Source organism: Mchenga conophoros, linkage group LG12 (assembly GCF_057382185.1).
Source record: "Mchenga conophoros isolate Kocher_MC1m ecotype Shallow Benthic linkage group LG12, M_conophoros_male_GT1.1, whole genome shotgun sequence".
NCBI classification, from domain to species: Eukaryota; Metazoa; Chordata; class Actinopteri; order Cichliformes; family Cichlidae; genus Mchenga; species Mchenga conophoros.
Genome location: NC_140537.1, coordinates 30,870,349 through 30,883,464, shown reverse-complemented (window position 1 = coordinate 30,883,464; position 13,116 = coordinate 30,870,349). Strand labels below are relative to the sequence as shown.

The 13,116-nt window shown below is 38.0% G+C and overlaps 1 protein-coding gene across 4 annotated transcripts; it reads left to right on the top strand.

The window, feature by feature from the left end:
- The first annotated feature begins 2,464 nt into the window (after nt 1-2,464).
- Nucleotides 2,465-11,392, top strand: lhx6b (LIM homeobox 6b). 4 transcript variants are annotated; one of them, XM_085293174.1, is made up of 9 exons: nt 2,465-2,843; nt 3,471-3,601; nt 4,160-4,291; nt 4,634-4,755; nt 6,616-6,836; nt 7,944-8,044; nt 8,132-8,227; nt 8,976-9,147; nt 11,178-11,392. In XM_085293174.1, exons 2-9 carry the CDS (start codon nt 3,599-3,601, stop codon nt 11,258-11,260), a joined length of 930 nt encoding a protein of 309 aa, XP_085149300.1. In that variant the 5' UTR covers nt 2,465-2,843; nt 3,471-3,598; the 3' UTR covers nt 11,261-11,392. The 4 variants fall into 4 exon arrangements, with proteins under 4 accessions (XP_085149300.1, XP_085149299.1, XP_085149298.1 ...); XM_085293173.1 differs by having other exon boundaries at nt 2,465-2,920; XM_085293172.1 differs by lacking the exons at nt 2,465-2,843; nt 3,471-3,601 and adding an exon at nt 3,740-4,022 and having other exon boundaries at nt 6,619-6,836.
- The last annotated feature ends 1,724 nt before the right edge of the window (nt 11,393-13,116 follow it).

The following is a 13,116-nucleotide window of genomic DNA, read 5'->3' as shown; positions in this document are numbered from 1 at the left end:
TGGGTTGCATCCTTCTCCCATATGCTCTTCCAGTATTGTTCCGTCTCCAGCCTTGGTGGTGCTGTTCTCTTATTGTTCCCTTGCCACTGAGAGTACACCTTTGCTGGTTCTGTGGAGAACAGCTGGTTTATTCTCCTGCCTTCTATCTCTCTGGTGTACCTCCTCAAGCGGCTGGCCAAGGCTGTGAGTCTTTGCTTGGCAGTTTCCAAGGCCTCAGGTATGGACAGCTTGCTGTATTTCTTAGGCACCTTATTTGTCGCACCTTTCTGCAACTCCGTTAGTTGGCTAATATATATATATATATATATATATATATATATATATATATATATATATATATATATATATATATATATATATATATACACACACACATAGACAAAGGGATATATTTTTGACGTCGATGCTGTGAAATCTCTAGGGAACACATTACTTCAAGCACAGAAAGAAAGATAAAAGCATTTCAAACATTTAAAAGTATATTTTGTTATGAACATACATAAAGAGTACAAGTACCCAAATGGTAGTTAAACATCTGTCAACAAAACTTTCTTTCTACAGAAACTCAATTTTATATTGCCATGTATCAGGGGAGCTATTCATAAACCACATTTACTTATCAGCTTAGCCAATCAAACATGAATGTTTACATCATCATATTCACACAACAGCCAAGGCGTTAATCGTCCTCCATGACCTCAGGGAACCCTGAAGTGAACGTGGCAGTCGTAACATGTTGCCATTTTAACATATTTAGAAACAACATAAAACATCATATAAATGACTGCAGTTAAACAATAAAGCCTCTTAAGTATCCCTGTGGAGATGCAAGCAGAATGAGGTGTGTGATCGGTGCTGGTTGTCTGTTTGTCAGTAAGATTACGTAAAAACGACCAAGCTAAATTTCATGAAACTTACAGAAGAGGTGGAGCATAGCCAAAGGAAGAAACCATAAAATGTTGGCACTGCTTCAGTTCACTTTCTTTAAAGTGGACTTGGTAGAGGATGTGCTCTGCACGTCCCTTCATTGTTCAAATGTGTAAGTAAGCATAAGAATAGGTATCTGACTACCGATGCTTTTCAATCTTTTCCACAACGAGTACAGTACTGCAGAGTCCCTTAAATTCAAGTGTTTTTGTCTGTCATTCAGTTTGATTAAATTACCTCAGAGTTGCTGAGATTCAATCAAACTTTAATATTGTCTCTAAACTACTGCCAATTGGGCCAGTAACATTATATTTAATTTCCTGTGGTATTTCTCAGCCTAAAAATGTCAGTGCAGGTGACAAACATGGCAGCAGATCAACAGAAACCATCAGTCAGGGATTAAAAAAAGTCAAGAAAGAGCTGCCTCTCTAGTTTACTAAGTAGCACTGTGATGCTGGGAAACATGTCATCAGTACTAAGTTTAAGTGTTGGAAGTAAAACTGTTATTCTAAGCAATGAGGGGCTTTCTCAGCACCAAATCATGGGTTCACTGCAAGGCGCTGTAAAAATACTGTGTAGATTATTGGATCATTTTCTATCGTTGGTATCGGTGGAGGAGAAGCATCACAAAACCCCTTCTTTGGAGGAGACCAGTGCCAAATGCTTGAGGTGAACAAAGTTATATCAGCATGTTTCTTTTCTGACAGGCAATAGAAAGGTGTCCAAGAAAGAGCTGGAGAATTACTATCCTGCAGGGTATGAGTGAAACTTTGTGGTGGGACTGTTTAAGTCTGGGGGTATTTTCTCAGTGCTTTGCTTAGACATTTTTACAAAGTCTCCTTCATCACGATCAAGTGGTCTATTCTATGATGACATCCTCCGCCTTCTGCTTTGCATTACTGCAAAACATGATTCATATTAGTGCAAACATAAGATACCCCCAAAACAGTTTTAATACAACTTGAAGAGTAGTTGTTAACCTCACTGAACTATTTCTGGAGGAAATCATGTTTGTTAGAATATCCCCAAAATGTATGGCGTCACTTAAGTCTGTCATTAAGCAGAAGGACTTCATCTTTTCACTGAAACTTTTTAACTCACATAATAATAATACTTTTGTACCCCAACTGTATATTTTTATGAACAGTATTCACTTATTTGCTAAAGCGCTGAACATGCACTCTCTAAAAGTATGAATAGAAATCTTCTGGGGCTAATTATATGCTTTAAACTCTAAATAGACCTTAAATTTCTGTAGAGCAGCATTTCCTATATCCTATAGGATCACAAATAGATTTTTTTTTCCCATTCTGATAATGCAAAAAAAAGTATACCACTTAAACCATTTTAGAAAAATTAAGAGAATTTCTACATGACTAATTATTACCACTGCAGACGTCATTAAACTCCTTACGTTGCAATCAACTCTTATACATGGAAGTGTGAAATCACTTCCATGTATAAGAGCTGATTGATGAAGTGGCCTCAAAGCTGTGACCTTTATATCCAAACGAAGAAATTCAGTTAATTAGCCGGTATTCGCTGTTTTTTTTTCTTTTTTTTCTTGAATTAATGCGCTAAATCTACATTTTCCTGTGAGAAAGGAGGTCTGCTGGTCCAGCGTGCAGCATCACATCCTGTCTGACTAAACTGGGTGTAAACTCCGAGTCGAGGCGGGGAGGAACGGCAGAACTGTGAGACTGTATGGGAGGGTCACTAGAGCCACTGGTTTGTCCTGCAGAGTGAATGAAGTTGGATTATTATTATTATTTTGTGTTGAATGCAGAAAAACAGAAGGAAACCCTTGGGAGAACAAAAGAAACATGGTCCCCGGAATTATTTGGATATTTTACCTGTGATGTTTTGGAAAAACTTTCATCGGACGATGTTTTCTCTGCTTTTGGGAGGTTTTCTATGTATGAAGAATATGTTTTTATGTTCCCATAGGCCCTCTCGCCTCATTTTACTGCCTCCAATATTTATACCGTAGCTGGTAATTAACATAATCTTGCATTCGTGTTAATTTCGAGGAATGAAGGACAACACGAAGTCCGGATTGCCACCCAAACGCAGATTTTTTGGCAGTTTATGAATGCAGCTGTAATCACGCAGGGGAGCCTCAAGTACTTAAATGGGTCCATCATGAGAAAGAGACAATCAAGCTCCTTTATGTCTCAAGATCAGCTGCAGTTTCGGCACATTGTCTGTTATGAATAGACCGATCTCCAATTGAGCCTCTTCACGTTGAGATTTTTCGATTTTCGATTATACGGCTATTGAAATTAGGATGTGCCGCTTTTTTCTCTCTCTTAGCTTGGTGGCTTGGTTGCCTTTTTTTTGATTGACAGATGAAATTGACACTCGGGTTGCCTCTTATCAAGCGAAGCATTTCAATCTACCGCTAATTGCAGATATAGTGCCATCCTTTCTTTTCACTGCGTTTGATTGCATGGGAATACAGCCTCCTATCGTGCACAAGAGGAATGATCGATCATATATAGTTTTTCCCCTCCTAATTGCATCAAAATTTCTTTTGTTGCCAGGGTTTAAATGCAGGAGAAACTGTTATTCCTTGTTTTGGACCGGATATAGTGTGGGTTGGGGCAGAGATGCGTAATGCGCAGAGCAAGCTCCATCTCTTCTCCAAATAGGCAGCCTTCAAGATCCGAAAATGGTGAGTCACAAACATCTGGACGAGTTTGGTTTTCAACCTTTTCATTTCTTTGTCTTTCATTCACTCTCCACATTTTATTTATTTATTTTCGTAACGGGATAGAGTTAATTTGGGGGAAGCGCAGGTTTAATCGGGAGGAGATGAAGCGTAAAGACGCCAAAACTCAGTTTATTCACTTTCCTTTTGCGGTTGGAGTTCACACATTGCAACGGTTCTGGGCTGAGATACAGATTCATGTAATTTTATGAAACTTGAAATTGCATGTTGTATACAACATATACGGGTAAATTATTAGTAAATATACACAGAAATAGTTAGCACTCACTAGCTACCAGATCGAGTTTTTTTTTTGTTTTGTTTTTGTTTTTTTATATCAATGTTTTTTCCTGGACTGGATCTTCATGTTGGCACCACGTCTCTGGTTAGGATTTACATATTTCACTGACGTTTTATTTTATTTTTAAATCTACAAGATGCAATGAAATTGTATTTGCTATAAAAGTGATTTATTTTATTTTATTTTAATTTATTTTATTTTATTTTGTTGTCTTTGCGCAGTCTAAATCGGAGGTGAAGAAGGAGTCTGGGGAGTCCAGCCCGTCGGAGGCCGCCTGCCTCTGCCCTCCTCCGGCGGCAAAGAACCAGTGCGCGAGCTGCGGCATGGAGATCCAAGACCGCTACCTGCTGAAGGTGCGAAATTAACCCATAATAAATCCTACAGTGAGAAGTAAGATTTGTTTTGTTTTTGTTTTCTTTATTTAAAGCGTAAGCTTCTCTTCACATCCCTGTCTTCAGGAAATCACTGATAATGACAGAAATGATCATCCTGCAAACGTTTTCTTTTCGAAAAAAATCCCAGTTAGTGTAGAATTCCACAGAAGACTGTACAGAACTGGTCAAATGCTTTTAGTTTTAGTTTTTTCTAACGCTGTTTAATTTCTAGTTGAGCATCTCGATTAAGAGAGCTATCGGAGTGTGATATGTCAGTGTGTGTGTGTGTGTGTGTGTGTGTGTGTGTTTGAATCTACTCAGGTCAACAACCTGAACTGGCACCTGGGCTGTCTGGAGTGTTCAGTGTGCAGAGCGTCTCTGCGCCAACACAGCAGCTGCTACGTTAAAAACAAAGAAATCTACTGCAAGCTCGATTATTTCAGGTAAGAGCTCTGATGTTTTACAACGACTGTAGTTTTCCAAAGCTGCCTGTAAGAGTCTTATAAGATTTACTTAACATTTTAATATTTTTCTTAATATTTTCTTACTATTTTTTCTTAGAGCTTTTTCGACCGTTAAAAAAAATAAAAACTCCGATATGTAATTTGATAACAGTCACAGCACTGAAATGTGTTTATTTTTCTATAAGGCCCGAACTGAAACTTATTAATCATCAGTTATCGTTTATATGGGATTTATATTAAATTTGGCAATTATTGAAGAATGATGTATGATAATAAAATAACATTTAGTGAAGTGTAGGTCGCTTTTTTGCCTGGTCGATGAAAATCATTCAGAAAAATTAATACGACGATTTAATTGAGAATATCCAAAAACGTGTATTATTAATGAACAACACGGGGCAATATTTCCTCTTTACGGAAAAGAATACACAAATGAAAAATGTGTATTTCACTAAAAGCATAATGCTGATACAGATTATTTATCTTGCCATTTTTAACAGTACCCGCCTGTCTTATCATATCAATAGAAATCTACACAGCCAGACTCGTTGGGCATCTACATATCTTCAATTATTTGGGGAAAAAATACAAAAAATAATCTTTTAAAATGCTCAAAGGGTGGAAAGTTTTCCCTAAATGTTTTACATTTAATCCTTCATTTAATAGAGTAGAAAAAACTTCCCATAAAACATTATTGTGCTTATGTGATAAATTATTGCACCTAAATTAAATTAAGTTCTAGCTGTTTTTACAGCTCATTGATCTTTGCTCTCCAAGTTGATCTTTTGGTCTCACTATGATTTGGCTTCAAAGTCATAATTGGAAAAAAAAAAAAAAAACCCAGAATAAATCACCAGTAAAACAATGTTTTTAAAATAACTTCTTGTGTTTCTATCTGCTTACTCTCATAAAACCTAATGACCAAAAGCCTCCAGAGGAAAGAGCTTGATTACCAGCCGGCTGCCCTAAATGTCCCTTTCCATTTCAGTTAGTTTTGGCCTTTTGACTATTTGAAAATTTGATAGAAAACTGGAGAAATGTGCAAAATCAACAGTTTTACTGACTGATTTTGTGGTTCTTTCTAATGGAAGCAGTGGCTATTACTTTAATTTGAACTTCTTTTTATTGACTTTTTTAAAAATTCAATCATCTTGAGATGTAGCAGTCCATTGCCACTGCCTGCTCTCCCACATTCTCTTACCCAGCATCTCACACAAATCACTCAACGATAAAGAGGACACTTATTATCTTACACTCACTTATTCTTCAGTCCAGTTACTATAAACCGTGTGACTCACAGAAATCTCTGCGTAGGACATTTAGTTTCCAGTGGTGGGAGGAATGCCTCCACCTTTCACTTTTCACGGTTCCAGTTTTCCAAAATCTCACTGGCTTTTCTTTCTGCACCAGAAATGTTCATATACTCAGTGAGATCATGTTGAATCACTGTTTTTTGTCCCAGATTGTACCTTTCAGGCTAAATGCAGACTGTATTTGGTGGAGAAGCAATTTGTATTGTGTGTGCAATGTTTAATTACCCCAAACAGAGATGTTGGATCATGCTAAGATAAGTCATGTTCAAAACCTAAAGCTTTATTGAGAGCAGATGATGCAAGATCATATCAGTAATACGACTCCTCTGCACAGATGTTACACAAAACAGTAAAACTAATTATTTCATATTTTGCTGTTCTATTTAGTCCAACAGTTTTTTTAGTCTTTCTGTGTGTTAAAAAATGTAACAAATATATAATAGTTTGGTTGGACACCAGAATATCCCTTCTTGAACTCTGTAACCTGCAGCCAGCCTTCACCTGCTCGTGCCTTTCTTCTTCACAGTAGGTTCGGCACTAAGTGCGCCCAGTGTGGCCGACAGGTGTACGCCAGTGACTGGGTGCGAAGGGCTCGGGGCAGCGTGTACCACCTGGCCTGTTTCGCCTGTTTCTCCTGCAAGAGGCAGCTGTCGACCGGGGAGGAGTTCGGCCTGGTGGAGGGCAGGGTGCTTTGCCGCAGCCACTACGACATCATGCTGGACAATCTACGCAGAGCTGCAGAGAACGGTAACCCAACCAGTGAGAGTTAATCTCACAGACACCGAAGATGAATGTCTGAGGTTGGATTACCAGCTAAAAACTCTGGGGGGAAAGTACCTGTTAGTATTTAGGCACACTAGAAATGCAGCTGTTTGATGACTGATGAATGGCAAAACTTTAATCATACATGATGTCCACGTGTGCAATTCTGAGGGATTTGTTTTTTGTTAATGAAACATTTTTGTGGTTTTTGACTGTTGGTCAAACACAACAACATATAAGAAGATTTTTATTCGGTCTGCACGGCTTAATGATGGACCTTTTCTGACTTTTTGTAAACTAAACAATCTGTAATTAGAGAGAAAAATCAGTCTTACTGATAGTTAGTCATCATCGATCCGTTTGTGGAATAAGATCACACAGGTCTTTTGGAGTGTTAATGGGTCCAAACATCGTTAAGAATCGGGCTGCAAGACTGGAGAACCAACATAGCTGACATGCTGGTTCAGTGGTTCAGATTTCGAACATATTTGTCATTAATTAAATAATTTGGAGTAAACCAAGTGGGCTTTTGAGGCCCCTGTGCAGTTATGACTTCACTTGTTTTGTAACCCAGCCTTGGTTTAAGCCTAAGTAACAGAAGGAGTAGTTCAAGCTCTAAAGCTCTTCTACTTCAGTTGCTCTCAAGCTATTCAGCCCCTTTTAACAGTGATATAATGCAAATAATCAGTTGGAAGGAACGTTTTTCTTGATGTTTTTGGATTTTGGATGCACCATTTTAACTGGTGTAAAGTTTCCGAATTGCTTTTGCTTTACTTTGACTATCTAAATTCCCTCCTGTTAATTTGTTGGACTAAAATTAAGTTGCGAGGGTCTGAAAACAGAGCGAGTGTAGAGGTTAAGAGAGCCTGGAAAGAAGGAAGAGACTTTACATGAAAGACAAATAGAGGAATAATTCCTTCATTTCTCACTCTGCTGTGCTCTCAGTGATTCAAACGTATCCCATAGTGGTGTAAATACTTTGGATAGTGCGGCTGCTGGCAAGAAAACATTTTAATTATGTTACTGAGTAAATCTTCCATTTTGTGACACTGTAATAAGATTTTAGTGAATGATTACTGTGTCTATCTTAAGGCACAGGACTGACTCTGGAAGGAGCGCTACCTTCTGATCAGGACTGCCAACCAAAACCAGCCAAGAGGGCACGGACATCATTCACTGCAGAGCAGCTGCAGGTTAGCACCATTCTAATACGTGTGTGTCTACAGCACAGTGTTACTTGGCATTTCATGCCCTCTGTGTCTGGCTTTGTGTGTTTGCAGGTGATGCAGACTCAGTTTGCCCAGGACAACAACCCCGATGCTCAGACGCTGCAGAAACTGGCAGAAATGACGGGACTGAGCAGGCGAGTCATACAGGTAGGCAATGGTCAAATCTGGTGATACACTATATAGTTCAAGTTCTACTTTATATCAAACTAAAAAAAAAAGTTTTCGTGTAATATTAGCATGATAGAAAAGATCAGAAGGATGGTTTTTCTTTTTCAGGCTCCTGGAAACTGGTTAATAATCACACTTAATAACACAAAGTTGTGATTGTAACTTGATCTTTTGGGATCATAAGTTAAAGAAACTGAGGAATCAGGGTATAATATTATCTGTTTAGTATCCAGAGTTTTAAAAGGGTGATCCCATTATTCTTACATTAAAACTTCACATGCTAACAGACTCATACCTCACAATACTTTTCTTGCAATTTGCTCTGATGATGCTTTGTCTTATTATGATTTAATTTTTATCCAAACGTTTTTGATTTTAAGGGTTTCCAAAAGAAAAAGCAGACATCTTTGAGAAAGCTTTCCTTTCTTTTCACTGTTAGTGCTTTAAAAACATGACCCCTCTGGGAATGATTCCATTTCAACTCTAAGACCAATAAAACACAATTACAATTGTTGTACTTCACAGAGAAGCCAGTTTAAACACTAACACCATTAAGCTGCAGACTAAAACACTCACACATCAAACTGTTATCACCTGGCTTAGGTGAAGAAACTAATGGGGTGTGGTGAGGGGAATCTGAACCCGGGACCTGCTCGGCGTTGTTGTAGTGTTTGATCATATCCACCTGCTTTTTGCACGATCACATTATCAGTAATATTTTTTACAGGTTTGGTTTCAGAACTGCCGGGCGCGACACAAAAAGCAGCCGCCTCAGAGCAGCTTCTCTCAAAGCGCTCCGCTGTCCAGGATGCCCCCGTCGCTGCCAGAAGATATCCACTATTCACCGTTCAGCAGCCCAGACCGACCACACCTGCTGGCCCTGCATGGATACCTGGACAGTGAGTGTCAAGTCTTTAATCGTCTGCTAGTGCCATTTAATGCAGGGCCCTTTTTTCCACTGCTGGCAGGTGAACGTTCAGCTTTCAATGCTTAAATGTGACATTTTACCTCAATCTCTCTCTCTTATATCATAAACTATGCACAGGTGGAAGCCAATTTACTCAAGTCCAGCGCTTAAGTAGGAACTTGAAGCATGTAAGGAGGCTACTTCGTGCTTCCTTTAAGGAAGGAAAGTCATGAAAGATGTAATTATTTTACATGTGAAACAGATTGTGCATTAAAAATAGCAGTTTGCAGTGTTAAACCACCAGTAGTAGTTTAACAGTGATTATCATTAAATTATGTTGCATAGAGGAAGTGTGTCATGTTATGGATCGATAATATTTGTGTCTCATTAAGTTCAGTTAACACTATTTTTAATGCAGGACTTAATTTTAACTATTACTTATTAGTGATTAGTGCAGTGATTAGTGCAGTGGATTGTTAAATGTGTCCATGTTTGATAAATAATAAGAATAAAAAGAAGAATATTTCTAGTGGTTTACGCAATCACCCACACACAAACAATTCCTGGTCTGAGACCTGGAGGAGACACAAATCACTCTGGGATCGTGCCAAATGAAATATGGGGAGCCATCCACTCTGGTGACCTCTTGTGAATAATGGCAAATTTCATGTTTGCAATATGAGTATTTACATGAGAGATAAACGGTGCTTTATTCTGGGGTGGAAGCTGAAAATTTCATAGAGTGTTGAAGCTCTAAGGGAAGCTTTAAAGTAATATGATGGAAACATTTGACTGCTAACATGGAAATTTGAAGGACTGTGAAGGAGGGATCCCCTGTCTGTTTCGTTTGTTTTTTCTCATCAGAATTTTGGTTTGATTTCTGGCAACAAAACAGAAAAATGTATTCATCAGACTTTCAGTCATTGCTGGTAAATTCCACTTGTGTTCATGGTACTTAAATGTTCACTGGAATCGCTTTGCACACAAGTTTTAAACTAGCTGAGCAAAAAACAAAACAAAACAAAAACAACTTTCTGTTCAAGCACCATGAAATAATATGTGGCTTAGAATATTGTTTATTAAACATTTGTACTAGAAAATAAGTTAAAAGAGAAAACTGTGCTAGTTTTTTAGCATTGTAAAGTAAAGAAAGTTTTTAGCCTGCACATCTTTGTGGTCACAAAGATTACTACATAAAAAATAACAAGGAGCCTAATTTCTTTCGTGTTCAACTGATTTTTAATATGTATTACTCTATTTGTGCACTGAACTTAAAGTGAATGTTAAAAAACACTAGCTATAAGTATTTGCACCCAAAACAGCTTCGCATTTTAAAACAATGACAGACTTAAATGTTTGTCTTGAGTAAAAATAAAAAATAAAATCTTTCTGATTTTGAAATTTCTTTATATTTGCATATGTAAAATAGAAAACAATAGCAATAATAAAGAAATAAAGTTTAGAAATAATAACATTTAGGAATTGTGATGTAAAAACTGAATGCCAAAACTCAAGTCTCAAAACATGTTGTTTACAAAAGTGTAGGTTGGGAGAAGAAAGCTATAAATAACTAATCACTCCTGGGAGGGTTTTACAGTTTAAACATCCACCCACCTCATCTCCACCCAGTCCAGGTTCTTCAGACTGACCACAGGACAAATTTGCTGGTGGGTGGAAGTTATTTGTGAACAGCTTGTGCAGAACGTTGCTGGTGACAAAACCAGCAACATTCACTGTACACTATGTAGGTATTTCATAGGTACAGATTACATCCAGTGAAGTTACACTTTTATAAAAATGCTGTAATAGTACAAGGTGTGCTTTATGGGTTTTAACACCCTATATGGGAATATTTTGTGATTTTGAAGTATTCACATTCACTCTGAGCCTTCTTCTCTGTGGTTTATCTCATTATTTTGATGCTTTAAGTATTTATGTCAGTCATCAGTAGCATATTTCTTCATTATAATAACGTGGTCCTGTTGCTTGCCAAGCTCATGTTGTTTCTCTTTCTTTGTGCAGCTCATCCCTTCTCTGTCCTCGCTGCTCCGGGCCACTTGACCCACCCGTCCATCTCTTTACCACAGCTTCCCATCAGCCGCTGACTTGCTGTGTCTACTTTTCCACCGTCGACACTCTGATGATGTTGTGGAGGGAAAAAAATCCTTTGGGACGCCCTGTCAGCAATTTGCTCCGTTTGGAAGTCAAGTCCTCGGGTGACGGCAGGACCGCGTTTTTTAATCAGTCGGGTTTCTCATTGTGAGACTGCTGAGTAAACTGTGGTGAAGCCTTCAGGCTAACACAGGAGTAACTTTTTAATTTTGTCTTGTTTTTTTTTTTTTATATAATGCAGAAGACCACTTTTATTTTATTTTCCTTTTTTTTCCACGGGACATGAAACATTGCATCAAGTTGGAAATGGTTTTCACTTTCAAACAAGATATTTTAATTGCTCCAACATGAGCTTAAAGAAAAGAAGAAAAGAGGAGTGGTTGTAGCAGTGTTACAGTAAAACCTCAGCATTTTTCTTTTTTACATTTTGTACTGGTGATGAGCACATTTGCAGCTTTATTGTTGTTTGTTGTTGTATTGTTGTCAGAAAATGGAAACTCTTATTTATTCAGAGCAAAACTTCACTTTTAAAAACGCACTTTTGAATGTGTCTTGAAATGGAAAAATTCAGTTACTGTACATTGTAAATACGGTCATGGTTTAATAAAATGTATCAGATCCCTTATGAAGGTTTTAGTGTTTGAATAATAGACAATCAGGCTGACTTGAAGAGCAAGGAGTAAAGTGTTTATACGTGTGTGTGTGTGTGTGTGTGTGTGTGTGTGTGTGTGTGTGTGTGTGTGTGTGTGTGTGTGGTTGAAAATGCAACAGCTTCTCGAAGATGGAGTAGAAAAATGTGATATTGTATGAGGACACTATTTTTACACTCAAAACCACTAAATCTAAAGGTCACCTGTCAGAGGCTAAGTACCTAAAGTAACCTGTTATTAAGAGCAATATCCCACGACAAACCTGCACATCATCTCCAATTTACATGCTGTACTTTACAGGAATTGTGATCAATCCCACTGCGAAAACGATTATAACCGTTTTCACTCAAAGCGTGGCCATCGATTGGGCAGTTTGTCGGCTTTTATGAGCTCTTCTAGCACAGATTATCTACAGCTGTTATACTGATTGACAGCACTTAAGGCGCCGTGATTGGCAAAGAGTGAATGGGATACTTCGAGCTAAAGCATATCGTTACATGTGTATTTTTCCAAACCGGATCAATGTGGGGGCTTTTTAACAGCAAATCCAAGAGTGCAGCACCTGTGCAATTTCACATTCCTGCTAAGGAAGACCCCTGTCAGGTTCTGTAGAGTTTAGCAAACCACATAAGAGATCACATGTGTGACCATGTGACCAGTATACAGTTAAAAAGAATAGGGTGCGTATTGATTTACTCGAGATTTTTTTATTGTATTAAACCAGTTTTCTGATGTGGTTTATAGATACAGATATATTTAGGATGGCATTAGCACGTTTTCAGATAAGTAGTAAGTTTTGAAGACCTACGGAAATTGAGCTAGCTGTTTACAACCAAAGTGAAAAGCTATTTTCTGTGCATAAAGAATGATCCATTTAAAGGACAAATGCACAGTATATAACTGTTTATTTTGATTCCTAGTTTGCATTTTATCTCATGAAATGAAATAGCTATTTGCACAAAAATCCAGAAACACCGGGATCAGTGAACTGACATACTTTCCATTGACGGTAGTCTTCCTCCTGTTGCTTGTAAAAAAGAAGCAGGAAAGTCCATTTGAGCCCCTGCTGCCTTTAAGCAGACAGCAGATAAACACACACACAATGGTTCCTTCATACTCCTCAGAGATTTAATTAAAGATGTCCATATGTTGGCTGGGCCAGGTGTGTTTGAGTGTCTATTTAGGTTGATTTTAATGTA